Raw genomic sequence first — 16,335 nt, 5'->3', positions numbered from 1 at the left:
GACCCTGACTTAATTAAGCACAGAGGGAAAATAAGATGTTAAAAATTTGCACTTTCCTTTCAGTCGCAAAGTAAAGTTCCCTTCTTCTACTAAGTTTATAAACAAAATGTTATATGCATATTTCAACAGCCCCACACCATTACAGAGGGTAAATGAGGTTCTCCTGAACTTCACTAAGTCTGCATAGCTCAAGATAGAACAGTTAACACTATTTTTTGTATGTAAAACAGACATTAAAAATTCTCACCTTCTGATGTGGAAAGACTGATTTTTTCCCATGGCTGTAGAAAAATGGTTTTGTTTACAGGATGATAATGCACCAATATTTGGTAGAGACCAAATGTTTGGGAAACAAGGTTGTTCACTTCTTCAATGTTGGACTGAGCAAGGTGGAACTTAATACTGAAGTCTTCAGCACCAGCAGTCTTTTTCTCCCCACCGATTTCTTCATAACAGATTTGGTGTGGCTGCCTCACTTAAAAGTTATGATGGACTGGAGACCTACAATGCATTCAATGTTTACCTGTGTAATGTAGGCAATTGGTGCCATGGGAGATACATTTTTCCAACAATATCATGGAATGTAATTTCTCTTTGTCAACATTCACAATAGATGTATAAGTACCTCCTCTGCCTAAAACTTTCGATGAGCTAGAGACATACACCAGCAGTTACCTTTGTAACAGAAGGCATAAAAGAAAACACTACTCCAATGCATTACCTATTAACTTTATCTGTGATGTATATGATGGAGAGGCCCCACTACACATTCTTTTTAATTTTGGGAAAAACAGAAATTTAATTATTTTACATTTTATGATTCTCTTAAATCAGAAAGTAAACACAACAAACACAGCACTAGAGACTTGTCTTCATAAGGAATAATATTATATACCACCTCTTAAACCTACTAGAAAAATAATGACTGTACAATTATTTTCTTGTGGTTCTTCAGTTCTTCCCAGTCTATATTACGGATGAAAGTTTTCAAACGAAAGATTGGATCATCATGCCCACTGTGCACAACATTTTGACAACAGACAGAGCTGTCATCCAACATGCCTGGAGGACAGAGCAACTCCTTCTATACCTTTGAGTGCCTACCCCTCACTTCTTCTGCAGGCAAGATGTTCCAATTTTGTTCGCACCCAATTATAATCCTCAGCTTATTGTCATTCTGGCCATTATCCCCACAGCTGCTCTGTCAATCTAGTTATCTTCTTATTTTTCAATTTATTCCTTTTTTCCATTCTGGTACAGGTCTCTGCTGTTTTATCAACAGATCAAACACCAGATTCTAGGCTTTACTAGGGTGGTACACTGAGTCATGACTAAAATTGTTCAATTGATTCTTTTAAGATGAAGTCCCAGAATTTTGATGTTATGCCAACATTTTTATTTTGAAGTTATGCCAACATTTTTATTTGGTTGAAATTTTTCGAGCGTTCCATTTCCAAAAAATGCCCCATGACCAGCAAGCTGCCTGGTTATCCTACAAGTGTGCCTTGTTTGTCGCTGGGCCAAAGATCAATGGAAATATGTCGCCTGATCAGATGAATAATGTTTCTTGTTACCCTAGACTGATGGTCATGTCTAGATATGTCATCATCCAGGCAAACGGCTGTTCAAAACATGCATTGCACCACAGACGCAGTCCACTGGGTAACAGTATTATACTACAGGGGATACAGTATTCTGATTCCATCAGATCTGTAGTAGTAGCCAAAGACACCATTACAACTGTGGGCTAAGCGAATATTATTGCAGACTACCTGCACCCCTTCTTGCTTGATGTCTCCTCTGATAGCAACAGAATATTCCAATAGAGTAACTATCCATGTCACCAGGCAAGTGTCATTTTACAGTGGATTTAAGAGCAACCATGTTGATATAGTGACCAGCAAATTTGCCTCGTCTGAATCTCATGGAATAAATCTGGAAAGCTATTGGACACCAGCTCTATACCCATAAAACACCACCCTATTATTTACGGGAATTGCATGACCTGTAGATAAGTGTCTGGTGCCCTATACCTCTGAAAGTTTCCCAAGGATTCGTAAAATCTATAAGAAGCAAATCACTGCTGCATTGCATTCCAAATATGAAACAACACATTATTTAGAAGGTGGTAGTAACTTTTGCCCCATTAGTGTGTGTCAACACTGAGTCACACACGGTAAATCCCAGAATAAATACTTAGTCAATGAACATGCAAATATAGATTAGTGTTTTGTTTATATTTATATATGAATTTGGACTTAGTAACCATACAACAGTAATCATAATTTTTTCACACACATAACTGGAAGGAAAGAATGCACTGGGTAGGCAAATCATTAAAAGATGCCACATTACCACCTTTGTAGGCCTGCAAACTATTAATAAAATTTGGCAGATGGTATTTCCATCCTAACTATAGCATGACTGGCTTGCAGTGCATGAGCTTTATTATACTTGCATCTTAACATCACCATTATCATCCACGTAAGATCCACAGCAGGATTAAGGCCTCTTTGAGACTTTTACAAGCCTTCTGGCTGGAGCTGCAAGTGGTAGGTGTGCATGATGTGTTAACGTATGTGCTTTCTTTGCTGAAGAAGGCTTGGGCTAAAAGCTATAATGTGTAACAGCCTCTTCGTTGTGCCTGCCTGATACTCATTGGGCCATCTTTATGGTGAGCAGCAATCTATCCTTTTCATAATATTGTTGATGAAATGTAGTTAATTTGATTCCATTTTTTATTTGGTATCTTCTGGAAGAATGAGTCAGGGCAAAAAATCTGCTGCTGTTCTCCTTTTCAGTGTGTGTGTGTGTGTGTGTGTGTGTGTGTGTGTGTGTGTTATATCTCAACTACACTACAATATGAAGAGCCTATGATATGAAGCAACATTTCAAAATATTACCTGTTCAAAAGTACTGAGAATACTGCGAGTTCTTCTCTTCTTTTGAGATGAACGTCGCTTCTTCTTAGACTTCCTCTTCATTGAGTTTGACAGAAAGGAATATGACTCATTATACTGCACTAATTCCAGCATTTTCTCAGCTGCTGCTCTCTTTGACAACTGTGAAAAATTTAAAAATAATATCTATGATACAATTGGAAACTATTTAACAGGGACTACTCCTATAAAAATAATATATCTGCTATTATTATTTGCACAGAGTTCATGGAAAAGATAAGATCTTACGTGGCTGCAGCAAAATTTGAGCAAAAGGGCAGCTAGACTATTCTGCTGGCATATATTGAACTCTTATCATTAAACATGCAATTACCTGGTGTAGAAAAGTCAATAGTCAATACAGGGTATGTAAACAAAGTTTCAAGACTGATTTTTTCCTGCCTAGTGGTGGGGGGTGCTGGATAATAAAGCCAAGCATCGGCATTCGTCAGCAAAATGCTGGAGTGAAAACATCGCGAATGCAGGGAGTGTCTGTTTCGAAATATCATCGAGAAATCAGAGGGTCCAAACTGCCCCTCCTCTTGGAACAATGGTGTTCGATCAAATTTTGTGTGAAACTGAACAATACCAGTAGGGAGACATTGAAAATGATCTAAGAGGCCTATAAATAATACACAAAGTCATGTGCCATGGTTTTCATGTGGCACAAGATGTTCAAAGATGACTGTGAAGACTTGGAGGATGATGACTGCTCTGGAACACCTACAGCGAGCAGAGCTGACAAAAATCTGGCCAAAGTGCATTAAGTTTTAAACAGTGACCGACTTCTCAGCATCGAAGATTGCAGATGAAGTGGGTTTGAATCACCAAACTGCGTTTCTGCGAGTGACAGAAGATCTAATGATAAGAAACGTGATTTTATTTATTTATTTATTTATTTATTTATTTTGGACAAAGAGGTTATTGATGATGAATCCTGGGTTTTTGGATATGAACCTGAGTTAAAGAGGCAAATCTTGTAGTAGTACACTTCCACATCACCAAAGCCAAAGGAAGCCCACATTAGTAAGTGACATGTGAATAGCATGCCCATTGTTTCTTTGACGCAAAAGGAATGATAGTTTGTGCCCTACCAGACAGACTGTCAATGGTCAGTGTTAAACTGGAGTGGTCTGCCGTTTGAAGCATCAAGTCCGCCTGGAGAAGGAAGATGACTGGGTGCTCCACCATGACAATGCGACTGTTCATACCTGCTTCTCTGTCACTTAAGTTTTGACCTGGTTCAACGTGGCAATGCCGCCACAGCCTCCCTACAGCTTCGACCTTGCCCCCAGTGGCTTCTTTTTGTTCCTCCAGATGAAGAGAGACCTGAAAGGGAAGTGATTTTGACAGCATCACAGTGGTCCAAAAGGCTTCAATGAGGGTTTTGAACAGCATTCCAGTTAAGGAATTCCAGGCAGCTTACCAGAAGTGAAAATTTCATTGGCAGCGAAGTGTGGATTCTCAAGGCACCTATTTTGAAGAATTTTAGTCTGGCATATGAAAGTATTCAATAAATTTTGTGTTCTGAAACAAGTCTTGAAATTTTATTTACACACCCTGTACATAAACGTGTCTCACATCTACATCTAGGTGTACAGCTAACCTTTGCGAACCACTTTTTGGTGTGTTGCTGAGGGTACTTTGTATCCAACTGTGATTTCCCCCCTTCCCTGTTCCAGTCAGGTATGGGCCGTGGGAAAAACATCTGCTGATAATCTACTATGAGGGCTCAAATATCTTTAATTTTATCTTCACGATCTTTTATTGAGATATACGAGGGGGGACCCAAAAGTAACCGGAATCTTAATGCTGCACCTTGTGTACTTGTAGTAGCAGGTTGTGCCGCCAGAGGGTTGTAGTGGGAGCTCTGCTGAGTCATTCTGCCACGCGGCACCACCCAACAGTGAGAAGTGTGGTTTCTTTGGCAGTTCTTTGAGTATGTGTACAGTGCAGACTTGACATGCTGAAATGCCTAGTTCTTAAGAACAACGTGCGGCAGTGTAGTTTTGTTTCTTGCTCAGCAAGAATGCAGCAGAAACTGTTGTGATGATTCAGACAGCCTACAAAAACTATGCTCTTAGTAAAATGCAAGTGTACGAATGGTTTTATCGGTTTAAAAAGGGAGAAATGGTGGTTGAGGATCAGCCCTGTTCCGGTCGACCTTCAACTGCTCGAAGCGAAGAGAACATCAACAAAATCTGTGATCTCATCAGTGAAGATCGACGCAGGACAATTGACCAACTCGATGACTTATCCGGGTTGTCCTGGAGCTCAATTCAGTGCATCTTGACCATCAATTTGGGGATGTGAAGAGTGGCAGCAAAATTCGTGCTGAAGCTTCTTACCAGAGATCGAAGGGATCATCGCGTTGAAGCCTGTCTTGAAATGAAGGACGCGTTCAAAGATGATCCACATTTTTTCAACAAAATCATTACAGTTGATGAGTCATGGTGCTATGGGTACGATCCAGAAAGCAAACAACAGTCTTCACAATGGAAGTCACCTGGCTCACCTCGACTGAAAAAAGCTCGACAAGTGAAATTGAATGTGAGTACGATGTTGATCTGTTTCCCCCCCATTTCTGAATTTGTCCCTGAAAATCAGACAGTAAACCAACAATTCTATTTAGAGGTTATGAAACATCTTCGCAGAAATTTGTCGCGAAAACATCCGGCTTTGAGGGATTCTGGTGTGTGGTTCCTGCATCACGAGAACGCTCCCACGCACACAGCTCTCAGCGTTCACCAGTTTTTGGCCTCAACGAAGATGACTACCTTGACCTACGCGCCTTGTTTGCTGGATTTAGCGTCCTCGGACTTCTTCGTATTCCCGAGGATTAAAAGAGACTTGAGAGGGAAGCATTTTGCGGATGTAAAATGCAAGCAGATATCAAAGAGGACGAACTTAAAAGGTGCTTCGAACACTAGGATGAATGTTTGGACAAGTGTATTAATGTTAATGGAGAGTACTTCAAAGGATATTAAGATTGTATTTGAAAACAATAAAGTATATGCTTTCTAGAAAGAAATTCCGGTTATTTTTGGGTCCCCCCTCGTATCTAGGAAGAAGCAATATATTAGTCGACTCTTCTAGGAATGGACACTCTTGGAGCTTGAACAAGAGACCACGCCATGATGCAGAGTATTTCTCTTACTGTGTTTACCACTGGATTTGGCTGAACATATCCCAGATACTTTTGTGCTTAATAAATGAAACTGCAATGAAAAAGATTGCTCTTCTTCGGACCTTATCTATTTCCTCTATCAATCCTTTCTGGAATGGAACACATACTGATAAGCAATATTCAAGTATTAGTCGAACAAGTGTGTTGTAAGTTACTTTGATGGACTACATTTCATGAGGATTCTTTCAATGAGTCTCTGTGTTGCATCTGCTTTACCCACGATGAATTTTATGTGGTTGTTCCTCTTCAAATCAATCTGTACACATACACCTAGATATCTAATGGAACTGACTGCTTCCAATGATTGTTCTGCAATTTTGTAATCATACAGTAAAGGGTCTTTCTGTCTCTGTATTTGTAATACATTACATCTGTTTATGCTGATGGTCAATTGCCATCCCTGCACCAACTGTCAATCCTCAGCTGGTCCTCCTTTATTTCTCTGCAATTTTTAGTGCTGCAAGTTCCCTGTATACAACAACACCATCTGTGAAAAGTCTAATGGAACTTGCAAAGTTATCTAGCAGGTCATTTACATATATTGTGAAAAGTAATGGTCCTATATCACTCCTTTGGGGCATGTCCAAAGTTACTTTTACTTCTCAGGACTTCTCTTTGTTTAGAATGGCTTGCTGTGTTATGGTTGCTAGAAATTCTTCGATCTGCTCACAACAGCAGTCCCATATTCTGTACTCCATATTTAATTCATTAGAGAGCAGTGTGGAACTGTGTCACATGCCTTATGGTAGTTAAGGAACATGGCATCTACCTGGGTGCCTGTATCTATTGCTTTCTTGGCTTTACGGACAAACACAGTGACCTGTGTAGAATTGAAATGGGATCCCAACAGGTCAGGTCTTTCATCTGTTGAGGCATTTCAATTTCTTTTCTTTCTCTTGGTCACTTATTTCCATATCTGTCATTTTATCATTCATGAGACAATTTAGAGGCGGAACTATACTGGGATCTGCTTCTGAGAAACAGTGTTGCAAAAAGACATTTTGAACTTCGTTATTTCCTGTGTCATCCACCGTTTCAATCCCATTATGAACACAGAGTGGACAGATGGCTTTGAGCCAGTTACTGATTTAAATGAGGAAAAACAAAGTTTCTAGTGTTGTTGTTGTTGTTGTTGGGATGTTTAAGGGGGACTAAACAGCTAAGGTCGTTTCTAGTGTTTGCTGTTATGCCAGTAGACAGAATTTTGCTTTCAAATTTTTTGAAAATTTCACACAAAGCCCTCATTATGTTACTTTTGGTTTCATTTAGTTCTTGTATACCTGTGAAGCTTTGGCTACATTTAAATTTGCAGTGAAGCTCTCTCTGCCTTCATAGCAGCTTTCTAACAGGTTTTTTTCTGTTCCTCACAATTTTTCTCAGCGCATATTTGTCTGAAATGTGTTGTATGATACTTCTGAAGTCTGTCGACTGATGCTCAACATTGTCAGAGCAGGAGATGAAATTTTCATGTTGACCTGTTAGATAATCTGAAATCTGACATTCAACAGCAAACAGTGTCTGGATTAGAAACCCCTTGTCATTTATTCCACAGTAGACAATCTGACAAAAATTTGGCAATATTTGGCCAATACCTCACATCTAGTTCCTTCCAATTACCACTTACTTGGTTTTATCAAGGATGAATAAAAGGGAAAATGTGTAACTACAATGGCATAGCTCTATTTTTGATTTCATTGTTTTCCAGCTCAGAAAAATTTACTGATTAAATTTTCAAAATGAGACCATTGCTGAGGCAAAGATTCTCTTCCCTGCTCTGCCACTGCAGCTTGATGTTATTCAACTATATACAAGTTATTTATATTTCCACTGAAATATCACACATATAAAGTTGCTGGTGATGCTCTGGGAACTAAATAGCACGAAGATCTCAGATGCCCAATTGTATAGCGCACATAATATGTACAAATTATTTCAGGAATTCATTAAATTCTTGCAAAGGAAACTTGTGTGTACTATCTCATGCTGCAGAACACTGCTATATTAAACATAGAATTTTGTTTGCGAATATCAGTTACTGATGTATTTCTCAAAGTAACTGTCAGTTTACATAGATAGATTTTCCATTATGGAACGTCACACTGTCTTCAGTCCCCTCGACCACAGAACACTCAGTTGATGGTGATGGGAGAGAACATTTTCCATACCAGAGTACTAGTTGTAGAAGAATAAAATAGAAGCAGATTCAATGAGTATGATTATAAACAGCCTGAAACAGTTTTTTTACAAACCCTCTTCGTTGAGTTCACAGGGAAAGGCACTTCTTCCACATCCACAAACAAAGAGGTGAGGGAATGCTTGAACTCAAAAGAAGGTTAGAAGAGAGTTTAGGGTGTCAGTGTATGAAGAGAACCCAGATGAGGGCTTCACCATGCTGCAAGTGCTAGGAGGGACATCCCTCTGCATACACTCCTACACTGACCCTGAGCTACAGGGACCCTCACAAAATAATAGTCTGAGTATGCTTCGGATCTGATTCTCACAGATAACCCAGTATTTAATAGGCATGGATGCCTCAAGGATAGCCATCAGAATCATCGGTCACTACTGAACGTGTGAAGACTTTGCTGTTGTGAGTGTGTGTCATTTTGGACATGCCCTATAGTCTGTGCCGCTGGCAGTGATCAATTATTGATACTGTGAACAAACTGTGGATGTGCCTGACTGTTACCTACCATATCAGACTTATTTCACATCAACCTGTGAGGTCACACACTTTAGGTGTTTAAATCATTCCCTGTGATGATCACTGTCACCATTATTTTTTTTATTCAGCATGGGTCTTTGTTGATGTTTCTACAGTGGCAACCATATCACTGGCTAGACTTGCCACAGCTGCTGACAGTAAAGAGGCCAGGGCAATCTGTGACTGACTCTCTCTTATGGTCAAGCTGGGTCAGCCAGGCTGTAACCCTGACACACTGTGTGGACACTACTCCACCCAGAATCCTTTGAGGTCTGATCTGTACTGCTCCACCTTTCCCCAAAAGTGACATCATTGATCTTACGGATTGGGACAAGTGTCTTATTCTGACAGATTTAGTGTATCTTTCTCAATAACGGGTATGCATCACATGGCCTTGCATTATTTTGAGAGAGAAGAATCTGCAAGACAAAGCACATCATCTGACAGTCCGTGCCCTGCGTCATCTGCTTGGTCAACCGTTCGAGACTCCTCAGTCTGATCTCAACATGGTCAACTGCTAGGACCAATGGTATCTCACTGGGTTCCTGACGCTACTCACCAGAACCTGTGAGGGCCACTGGTAGAGGGCATTTATGACTTTTTGATTGCTCCCTCATGAAATTTCAAACTCCAATGCTAGCCTGCACCAGGGTGTGCCTCCACTACCAGTGTCTGCAACAAGGTTCAGTCTCCCAGGACACAATTTCTTCTGTTTTTTTCTACTTTCAGATACACTCTGAACAGATACTGCCAGGTGCAGCCTCAGAGTTCGTGGCCACATCCAGACCAGCTGCAGCACCACTGGTGGGCTCTGTATGACCTTGGGACTACTGCTACTGGGACACGGACGCAGCCACCAAGGACACCGACACCTATGGCCAACCCTGAGGCACCTCGACAATGTCAATGCCCCATCGTCACAAAGGTCCACACCATCAGGAGAGATGGGATCCTTGATCTTCATCCAATATCAAGATGGTGCCGTCATCTCTCTGAGCAGTATTTTGTTAACCCTGTATGACAATTATGATATTAGTTACCAAAATAAAGAACTACCATAACAAGAGGAGAACAGTGAAATAAATACTGTAAGTTTCACTTTTTGGAATGATGCTGGTGTTACACTTACAAAACAAGCTGCAATTAATAAACTAGCACTGAATATTTGTCTCTATTTGTTTGGGACTCCAAAAAATTTCAAATAATGTTTCCCACTACTACAAAAAGCATTAGATTTAGTACAAACTATCACAAAATATTAAACATGCTTCCCTATTTCAGACAGGGAAGATCACATCTCTTACATTACTACTCTAGTATGGATGTAGATGTAGATGTGGTTCAACGACAAAGTTAGGAATCTACTGCGAAAGCAAAGAGAGCTTCACTCCAAATTTAAACGCAGCCAAAACCTCTCAGACAAACAGAAGCTAAATGATGTCAAAGTTAGCGTAAGCGTGGCTATGTGTGAAGCGTTCAGTGAATTCAAAAGTAAAATTCTATGTGTCTACTTGACAGAAAATCCTAGGAAGTTCTGGTCTTACATTAAATCAGTAAGTGGATCAAAACACTTTGGGATGATAATGGCATTGAAACAGAGAATGACATGCGTAAAGCTGAAATACTAAATACCTTTTTCCAAAGCTGTTTCACAGAGGACTACAGTTCCTTCTCTAAATCCTCGCAAAAAAAAAAAAAAAAAAAAAAAAAAAAAAAAAAAAAAAAAAAAAAAAAAAACGCATTGAAATAAGTGTCCAGGGAATAGAAAAGCAACTGAAATCACTCAACAGAGGAAAGTCCACTGGACCTGACGGGATACCAATTCGATTCTACACAGAGTACACGAGAGAACTTGCCCCCCTTCTAACAGCCCTGTACCACAATGAATGGAAGTTTCCAAATGATTGGGAAAGAGCACAGGTAGTTCCAGTTTTCAAGAAGGGTCGTCAAGCAGATGCGCAAAACTATAGGCCTATATCTTTGACATCGATCTGTTGTAGAATTTTAGAACACGTTTTTTTGCTCACGTATCATGTCATTTCTGGAAACCCAGAATCTACTCTGTAGAAATAAACATGTATTCCTGACACAGCAATCGTGTGATACCCAACTCACTTTATTTGTTCATGAGACCCAGAAAATATTAGGTACAGGCTCCCAGGTAGATACCATTTTCCTTGACTTCCGGGAGGCGTTCGATACAGTTCCGCACTGTCGCCTGATAAACAAAGCAAGAGCCTATGGATTATCAGACCAGCTGTGTGGCTGGATTGAAGAGTTTTTAGCGAACAGAACAAAGCATGTTGTTCTCAAAAGAGAAATGTTTACAGGAGTTAAAGTAACCTCTGGCGTGCCACAGGGGAGTGTTATGGGACCATTGCTTTTCACAATATATGCAAATGACCTAGTAGATAGTGTCGGAACTTCCAGGCCACTTTTCGCGGATGATGCTGTAGTATACAGAGAAGTTGCAGCATTAGAAAATTGCAGCGAAATGCAGGAAGATCTGCAGCAGATAGGCACTTGGTGCAGCGAGTGGCAACTGACCCTTAATATATACAAATGTAATGTATTGAGAATTCATAGAAAGAAGGATCCTTTATTGTATGATTATACGATAGCGGAACCAACACTGGTAGCAGTTACTTCTGTAAAATGTATAGGAGTATGCATACGAAACGCTTTGAAGTGTAATGAGCATATAAAATTGTCATTTGCTAATTTTTGATCGATATTGTGTAGTATCAACAGTTGTAACATCTCTTAGGGAAGCTGTTACAGCAATGTTTAGCAAGAATGCTTCTTTTAATAAGCACATGTGAATTTTATGATAAAGTAAAAAATAATTCACGAGTATAGTTTACTGCTTTACCTCAAGCGATGAAACATTTGTTGAATTAAAAAGAGTTTGTATCCTTCATATATTGTGTAATACTGATATGATACTGTGAAAAGGTTTAATATCACATTTCTGTAAGTTACAAAATTAAATTCAACGGGATATAGGCTCAGGAGGGGAGGGGGGTGACAACGGAGTCTTCATGCACACTGCACATTTTTCACATGTTACTTCCAGTGACAATATTTTTCAGAATACAACACAAGAGCTTACAATAAGTTGCTACTATTACTAAACATGACATGCACTTTTGTCACTAAGGGGGTATTACCTGCAAACAAAGATTTTACAAATTTTATAAGAACCTTACAGTTTAATGACAAACGCAGGGCAATAAATTAACTGAAAATGTCCCACATTACCATCCACACTGTGTTGTCTTCAGTTAACTGTCAATCTATACTATCAAACAGTTGTTATGCACGGTTCATTGTTCATAATCCTAGTAGAGACTGCCTATGTAACAGCTTCCGCAGAAAAGAAAACTTTGATTTTCAATGTTTTGAATAAATACTGACCAAATTTTAAGATCTAAAATGCTGGCGTAATCTACTCACTAAGATGTACAATCTTATGTTACAGGCTTTGTCATAATTAGACTAGTATTACAGTTAGCAACTGTGCAGAGGTCTTGAGGCAGTATAGCACACCACACCCAAATAACAAGCTTATATTCATTCTGTGTTTGAAAGTAACAGCAGTAAGTGACTTACAACAAACTTTACACATAATTTTAAACCTTTACAAAACTTGTTCTTGCTAATAACACTCACCCATAAAATAATGAAAGGAAACAAGGTTATTACTTGCCACATTTTCACTATTATGCAGTAAAGACCTGCCACATCAGGCATGATGTTTTAATTTATTACTTCTTTACCAGTAATACTATTCACAACACATTCTGGAGATAGTATCCACATATAACACTTATTATAGCTGCAAAATTATATAACTGTACATTTCAGAGTTATGGCACCATGAACATTTGAGATGCATGAAAAATAAGGTTTGCTTAACATGGAGCATGAATTAGCCAGCAACTTCCAACAAATTTTATGTAGTTTCAAACCTTTTCTAATTTACATGCTTTACAACAAATATTAAAACATTAACTAATTTGTAAAAGAATCTGAAGTCAGAGGCTGTTTTATACAAGGGAGAAATCCACGTGTCATTGGTAAGCGAGAGGAGGGAAAATAAAAGCTTACCTTTTTACTGTTGGCTTGTCCTCTTGAGATTTTGTCCCCCAATACACATCTTGTCACAAATGTAGGCATATGCGCTGGACCTGTTTGACTTTCCACTTCAAAAGTGAGAGATAATTTCTGCTTGGCTGCGATTTCATAGACTATGGATGTTGCTGTTTTTGTTCCAATATTACCTATGGAAAAAATGTGTAATTAAAATAAACTGTGTCTGATGTAAGCAATGGGCAATATGAAACTATATTTTAAACAGCTGTTCCAGTTATTCCCATTCTTTATTTCTGCAACAAGTAAACTGTGAGTGGTGCAACCCTATAATCTGTAGAAGAATCACTATATTTCTTAAAAATCTTATGCCGCATGAAATTAATACAGGTCTATGTATAATCTTTGCAACAATACCAATATTCTTCATGTTAAGAGTTCTGCTCCAGAGCAGAATTCTGTATTCATACCGATTATATCATATGGATGTGCTGAAGCCGTAAGACTCTACACTGTATTAGAGTTCTGCAAATGGAATCAAAGAGCACTGTAGATCCACAGTTTACAGGTTCTCTGTTCTTTACAGATGAGGTGGGATTCATACACAGAGTGGGTTAATAAATTACCACAATAATCTAATCTTGTGCGGACAGTTGCAAATCTTAGAGTGATTATGGAAGCAAGGTATCAGGATCGTTTTTGTATCAATATGTAGGTAGTGACTGTGGGTGACATACAGAATGTGCCATATACTTTTCTATCAAATTAACAAGTGCTGTTTACAAAAAATTTCTGCATGGAAAATTGCCCCCCGGTACTAGAAAATATTACACTTGCAGGAAACAAATGGGTCTGGTTGTTGCATAACAGGACACTACTGTATTTTCTACAACTCTTGTGAGACACTTTTAATGAGTGACTGACTGATCAAGGAAGTCCACTGGCTTAGTCCCCAGAGACATGCATCATCCGTGGACTGTTTTTGAGTTGTGTCTATGTATGATGTTCATGATATTCACCAACACAAATGTCTGTATACAGTGAGGAGATTGTGCTTGTTATTGGAGTATCTTCAAACTGAGGCATCGTAGACAACTGGCTACACCACAGAAAAGAAATGTACACATAACCCATTGATCAACTTCAAGATGAGGGTGTAAGCTCTCAAAATGTACTGAGCGAGGTGGCGCAGTGGTTAGTACACTGGACGTGGGAGGATAATGGTTCAGTCTCGTGTCCGGCCATCCTGATTTAGGTTTCCGTGATTTCTCTATATCTCTTCAGGCAAATACTGGGATGGTTCCTTCGAAAGGGCGCGGCCGATTTCCTTCCCCATACTTCCCTAATCTCCTCCTCCTCCTCAAAATGCATTTTGAAAGAAAATAAATGTGATTGTTAATATAATGGTCAAAATAAATGTTGCATACAGATTTACTGTTATAATGTACATAACAGGAAACAATACTGATTTTGTTCTGTCAGGTACAGTTATAAGAAAACAAAAACAAAGACAATAAACACATTTCCACCTGATAAACACAAACTAAAAACAAAAACAGAGCCTCACAAAATATTCAACTGCATACACTACAGTTTATTCTCACTATCATCTGGCATAACACATCATTTATGAACCAATTGACCTTCCTCATAATTGGTGACACTTTTGAATGCCTTTAGTCATAATCCTTGCCAAATTGTCCAGATAAACCTGTGGCATATTGTCCCATTCCTCCACAGTGGCCTCTATGAGGCCTTGTAAGGTCTCTGGAGGGACAGCAAGATTGCAAACCACTCGTTTTAGCATGGCCTGTACTTTGGAAAATATGAAGACCAGTCCATCCATCTGATCCTGTGTTCCAACAGGAAGAGATTCAGATGATTAGAGGTTCAAAGAGTAATAATCTTGTGGTGTTGCAGTTCTTCTTATGTCTGTGAAGACACCTTTTCAGTTTCGTTTTACCCAGACATGTTTCAGCACTTTTTGTGCTATCTTCAGTGGGTTATTTTATCAACATTTTGAGAAATTTTTGGTACAAAATATTTACAACTGCAAATATTTTACAACAATTATTAATCTTGTGAATGTGTCCGTTACCAGTCTGGACCACCATGGTATACACAATGTGAGGTTGGCAATAATAAGGTGGAATCATTGGGTATGGCAGTACTGCAGTTTTCAGCGAATGCATGGAGGTGTTGCCATGCATAGGCAAACATTATTCAGTGATTCTTGGGCTAGAGTTTCTCAACAAACATCACACTAAGAATGATCTTCAGCAACACACAGTGGAACTCAGTGGGACTTTGTTTCAACTGGGGAAGCAGTAACAATGGACACAATGGTGCAAGGTTCACCTATCATGGAGGTTTATGTTTTCAGTAAAGATTGATCAGCAGGATAAAATAACAGCAGGTATGGGAAAGATAGTGTGGGCTTCAGTGGATACCGATTTGCTAAGGGAAACATAGGCGGTTGAACCCCTCCTAAGCATGGAAGAGTTCAATAGTTCACATTGTTTTATCTGCAGGAGTTTAGTGCAAATGAGTAACATTAATGAGGAACAGATGATTCCAGTTAGTATGGATAACTCTGGCAGAAGGGAGGTGACTGTGTTAAAGAGTGCAACAATAGCCACTTTTGAAGTCTTGGAAGATGAGGACTTCGACAGGTCAAGCCTATAGGAAAGCCACAAGCAAACGTCGATAAGGAAGTGTTACATGGGAAAGTAGATCATTTGAAGGGCACTGATAGAATGGCTATGGAGAACTTGTTGTTGAGGTTTAGTGATTTATTCTGTGCCAACAGGAGGTTACAAACAACCCCGCTGATGCAACATCACATACCAACGGGAGATAGTGCATCAATTTATGGGAAGGCATAGCATATAGTGTCATTCCATGTCAAGTGTGCCAGTTCAGAAGATGCTCCCAGCTCGACCATCTTCAATTTTGATTAAATTTGTACAGTATGTACCTCGGGGCCCTACATGAACTTAAGTTTCAGGCTCACCTGTAGCTTTATTGAGGTGCTAGCCTGTAGCTTTATTGAGGTGCTAGAGCCACTTCTGTGAAGACCATTTTTACCAAGACCGAAAAGTCGCGAAGAAATCTTCGAGTTTGGCATGCCACTGTTCCTAATATAAAAGAGCTAGACTCTTGCTTCTGAGTGTAGTGGTACAACATTTTATGCTCTACACATAAATGATGGAAGTAGAGCCAGGGTGTATACGTGGACAAGGAAAAAAAATTCCCAGATTTCCCGGTTAAAAAGACACTTTCTCCCGGGTGAAAACATACTTTTTCCCTGTTAACTGACAGTGTATTTTCTCTCAGAACTGTATAACTTATCAGTCCTTTGAATGATTATGGTTTTATACATGGGCGTAGAATTTCCCAGCGCTTTAGAAAAC

The 16,335-nt window shown here is 39.3% G+C and overlaps 1 protein-coding gene across 6 annotated transcripts in view; it reads right to left on the bottom strand.

The window, feature by feature from the left end:
- The window catches only part of LOC126344778 (maternal effect protein staufen-like), a 169,707-nt gene that overhangs the window by 34,901 nt on the left and 118,471 nt on the right, over positions 1-16,335 (bottom strand). For all 6 annotated transcript variants that reach the window (XM_050002049.1, XM_050002051.1, XM_050002050.1 and 3 more), the window contains 2 exons: positions 12,941-13,113; positions 2,904-3,062 (listed from right to left, as the gene is read on the bottom strand). In XM_050002049.1, the coding sequence (XP_049858006.1) occupies positions 2,904-3,062; positions 12,941-13,113 (332 nt within the window). The remainder of the gene's footprint in view (positions 1-2,903; positions 3,063-12,940; positions 13,114-16,335) is intronic.

The sequence above is a fragment of the Schistocerca gregaria genome, chromosome 1 (genome assembly GCF_023897955.1).
Source record: "Schistocerca gregaria isolate iqSchGreg1 chromosome 1, iqSchGreg1.2, whole genome shotgun sequence".
Taxonomy (NCBI): domain Eukaryota; kingdom Metazoa; phylum Arthropoda; class Insecta; order Orthoptera; family Acrididae; genus Schistocerca; species Schistocerca gregaria.
This window is presented reverse-complemented; position numbering and strand designations above follow the sequence as displayed.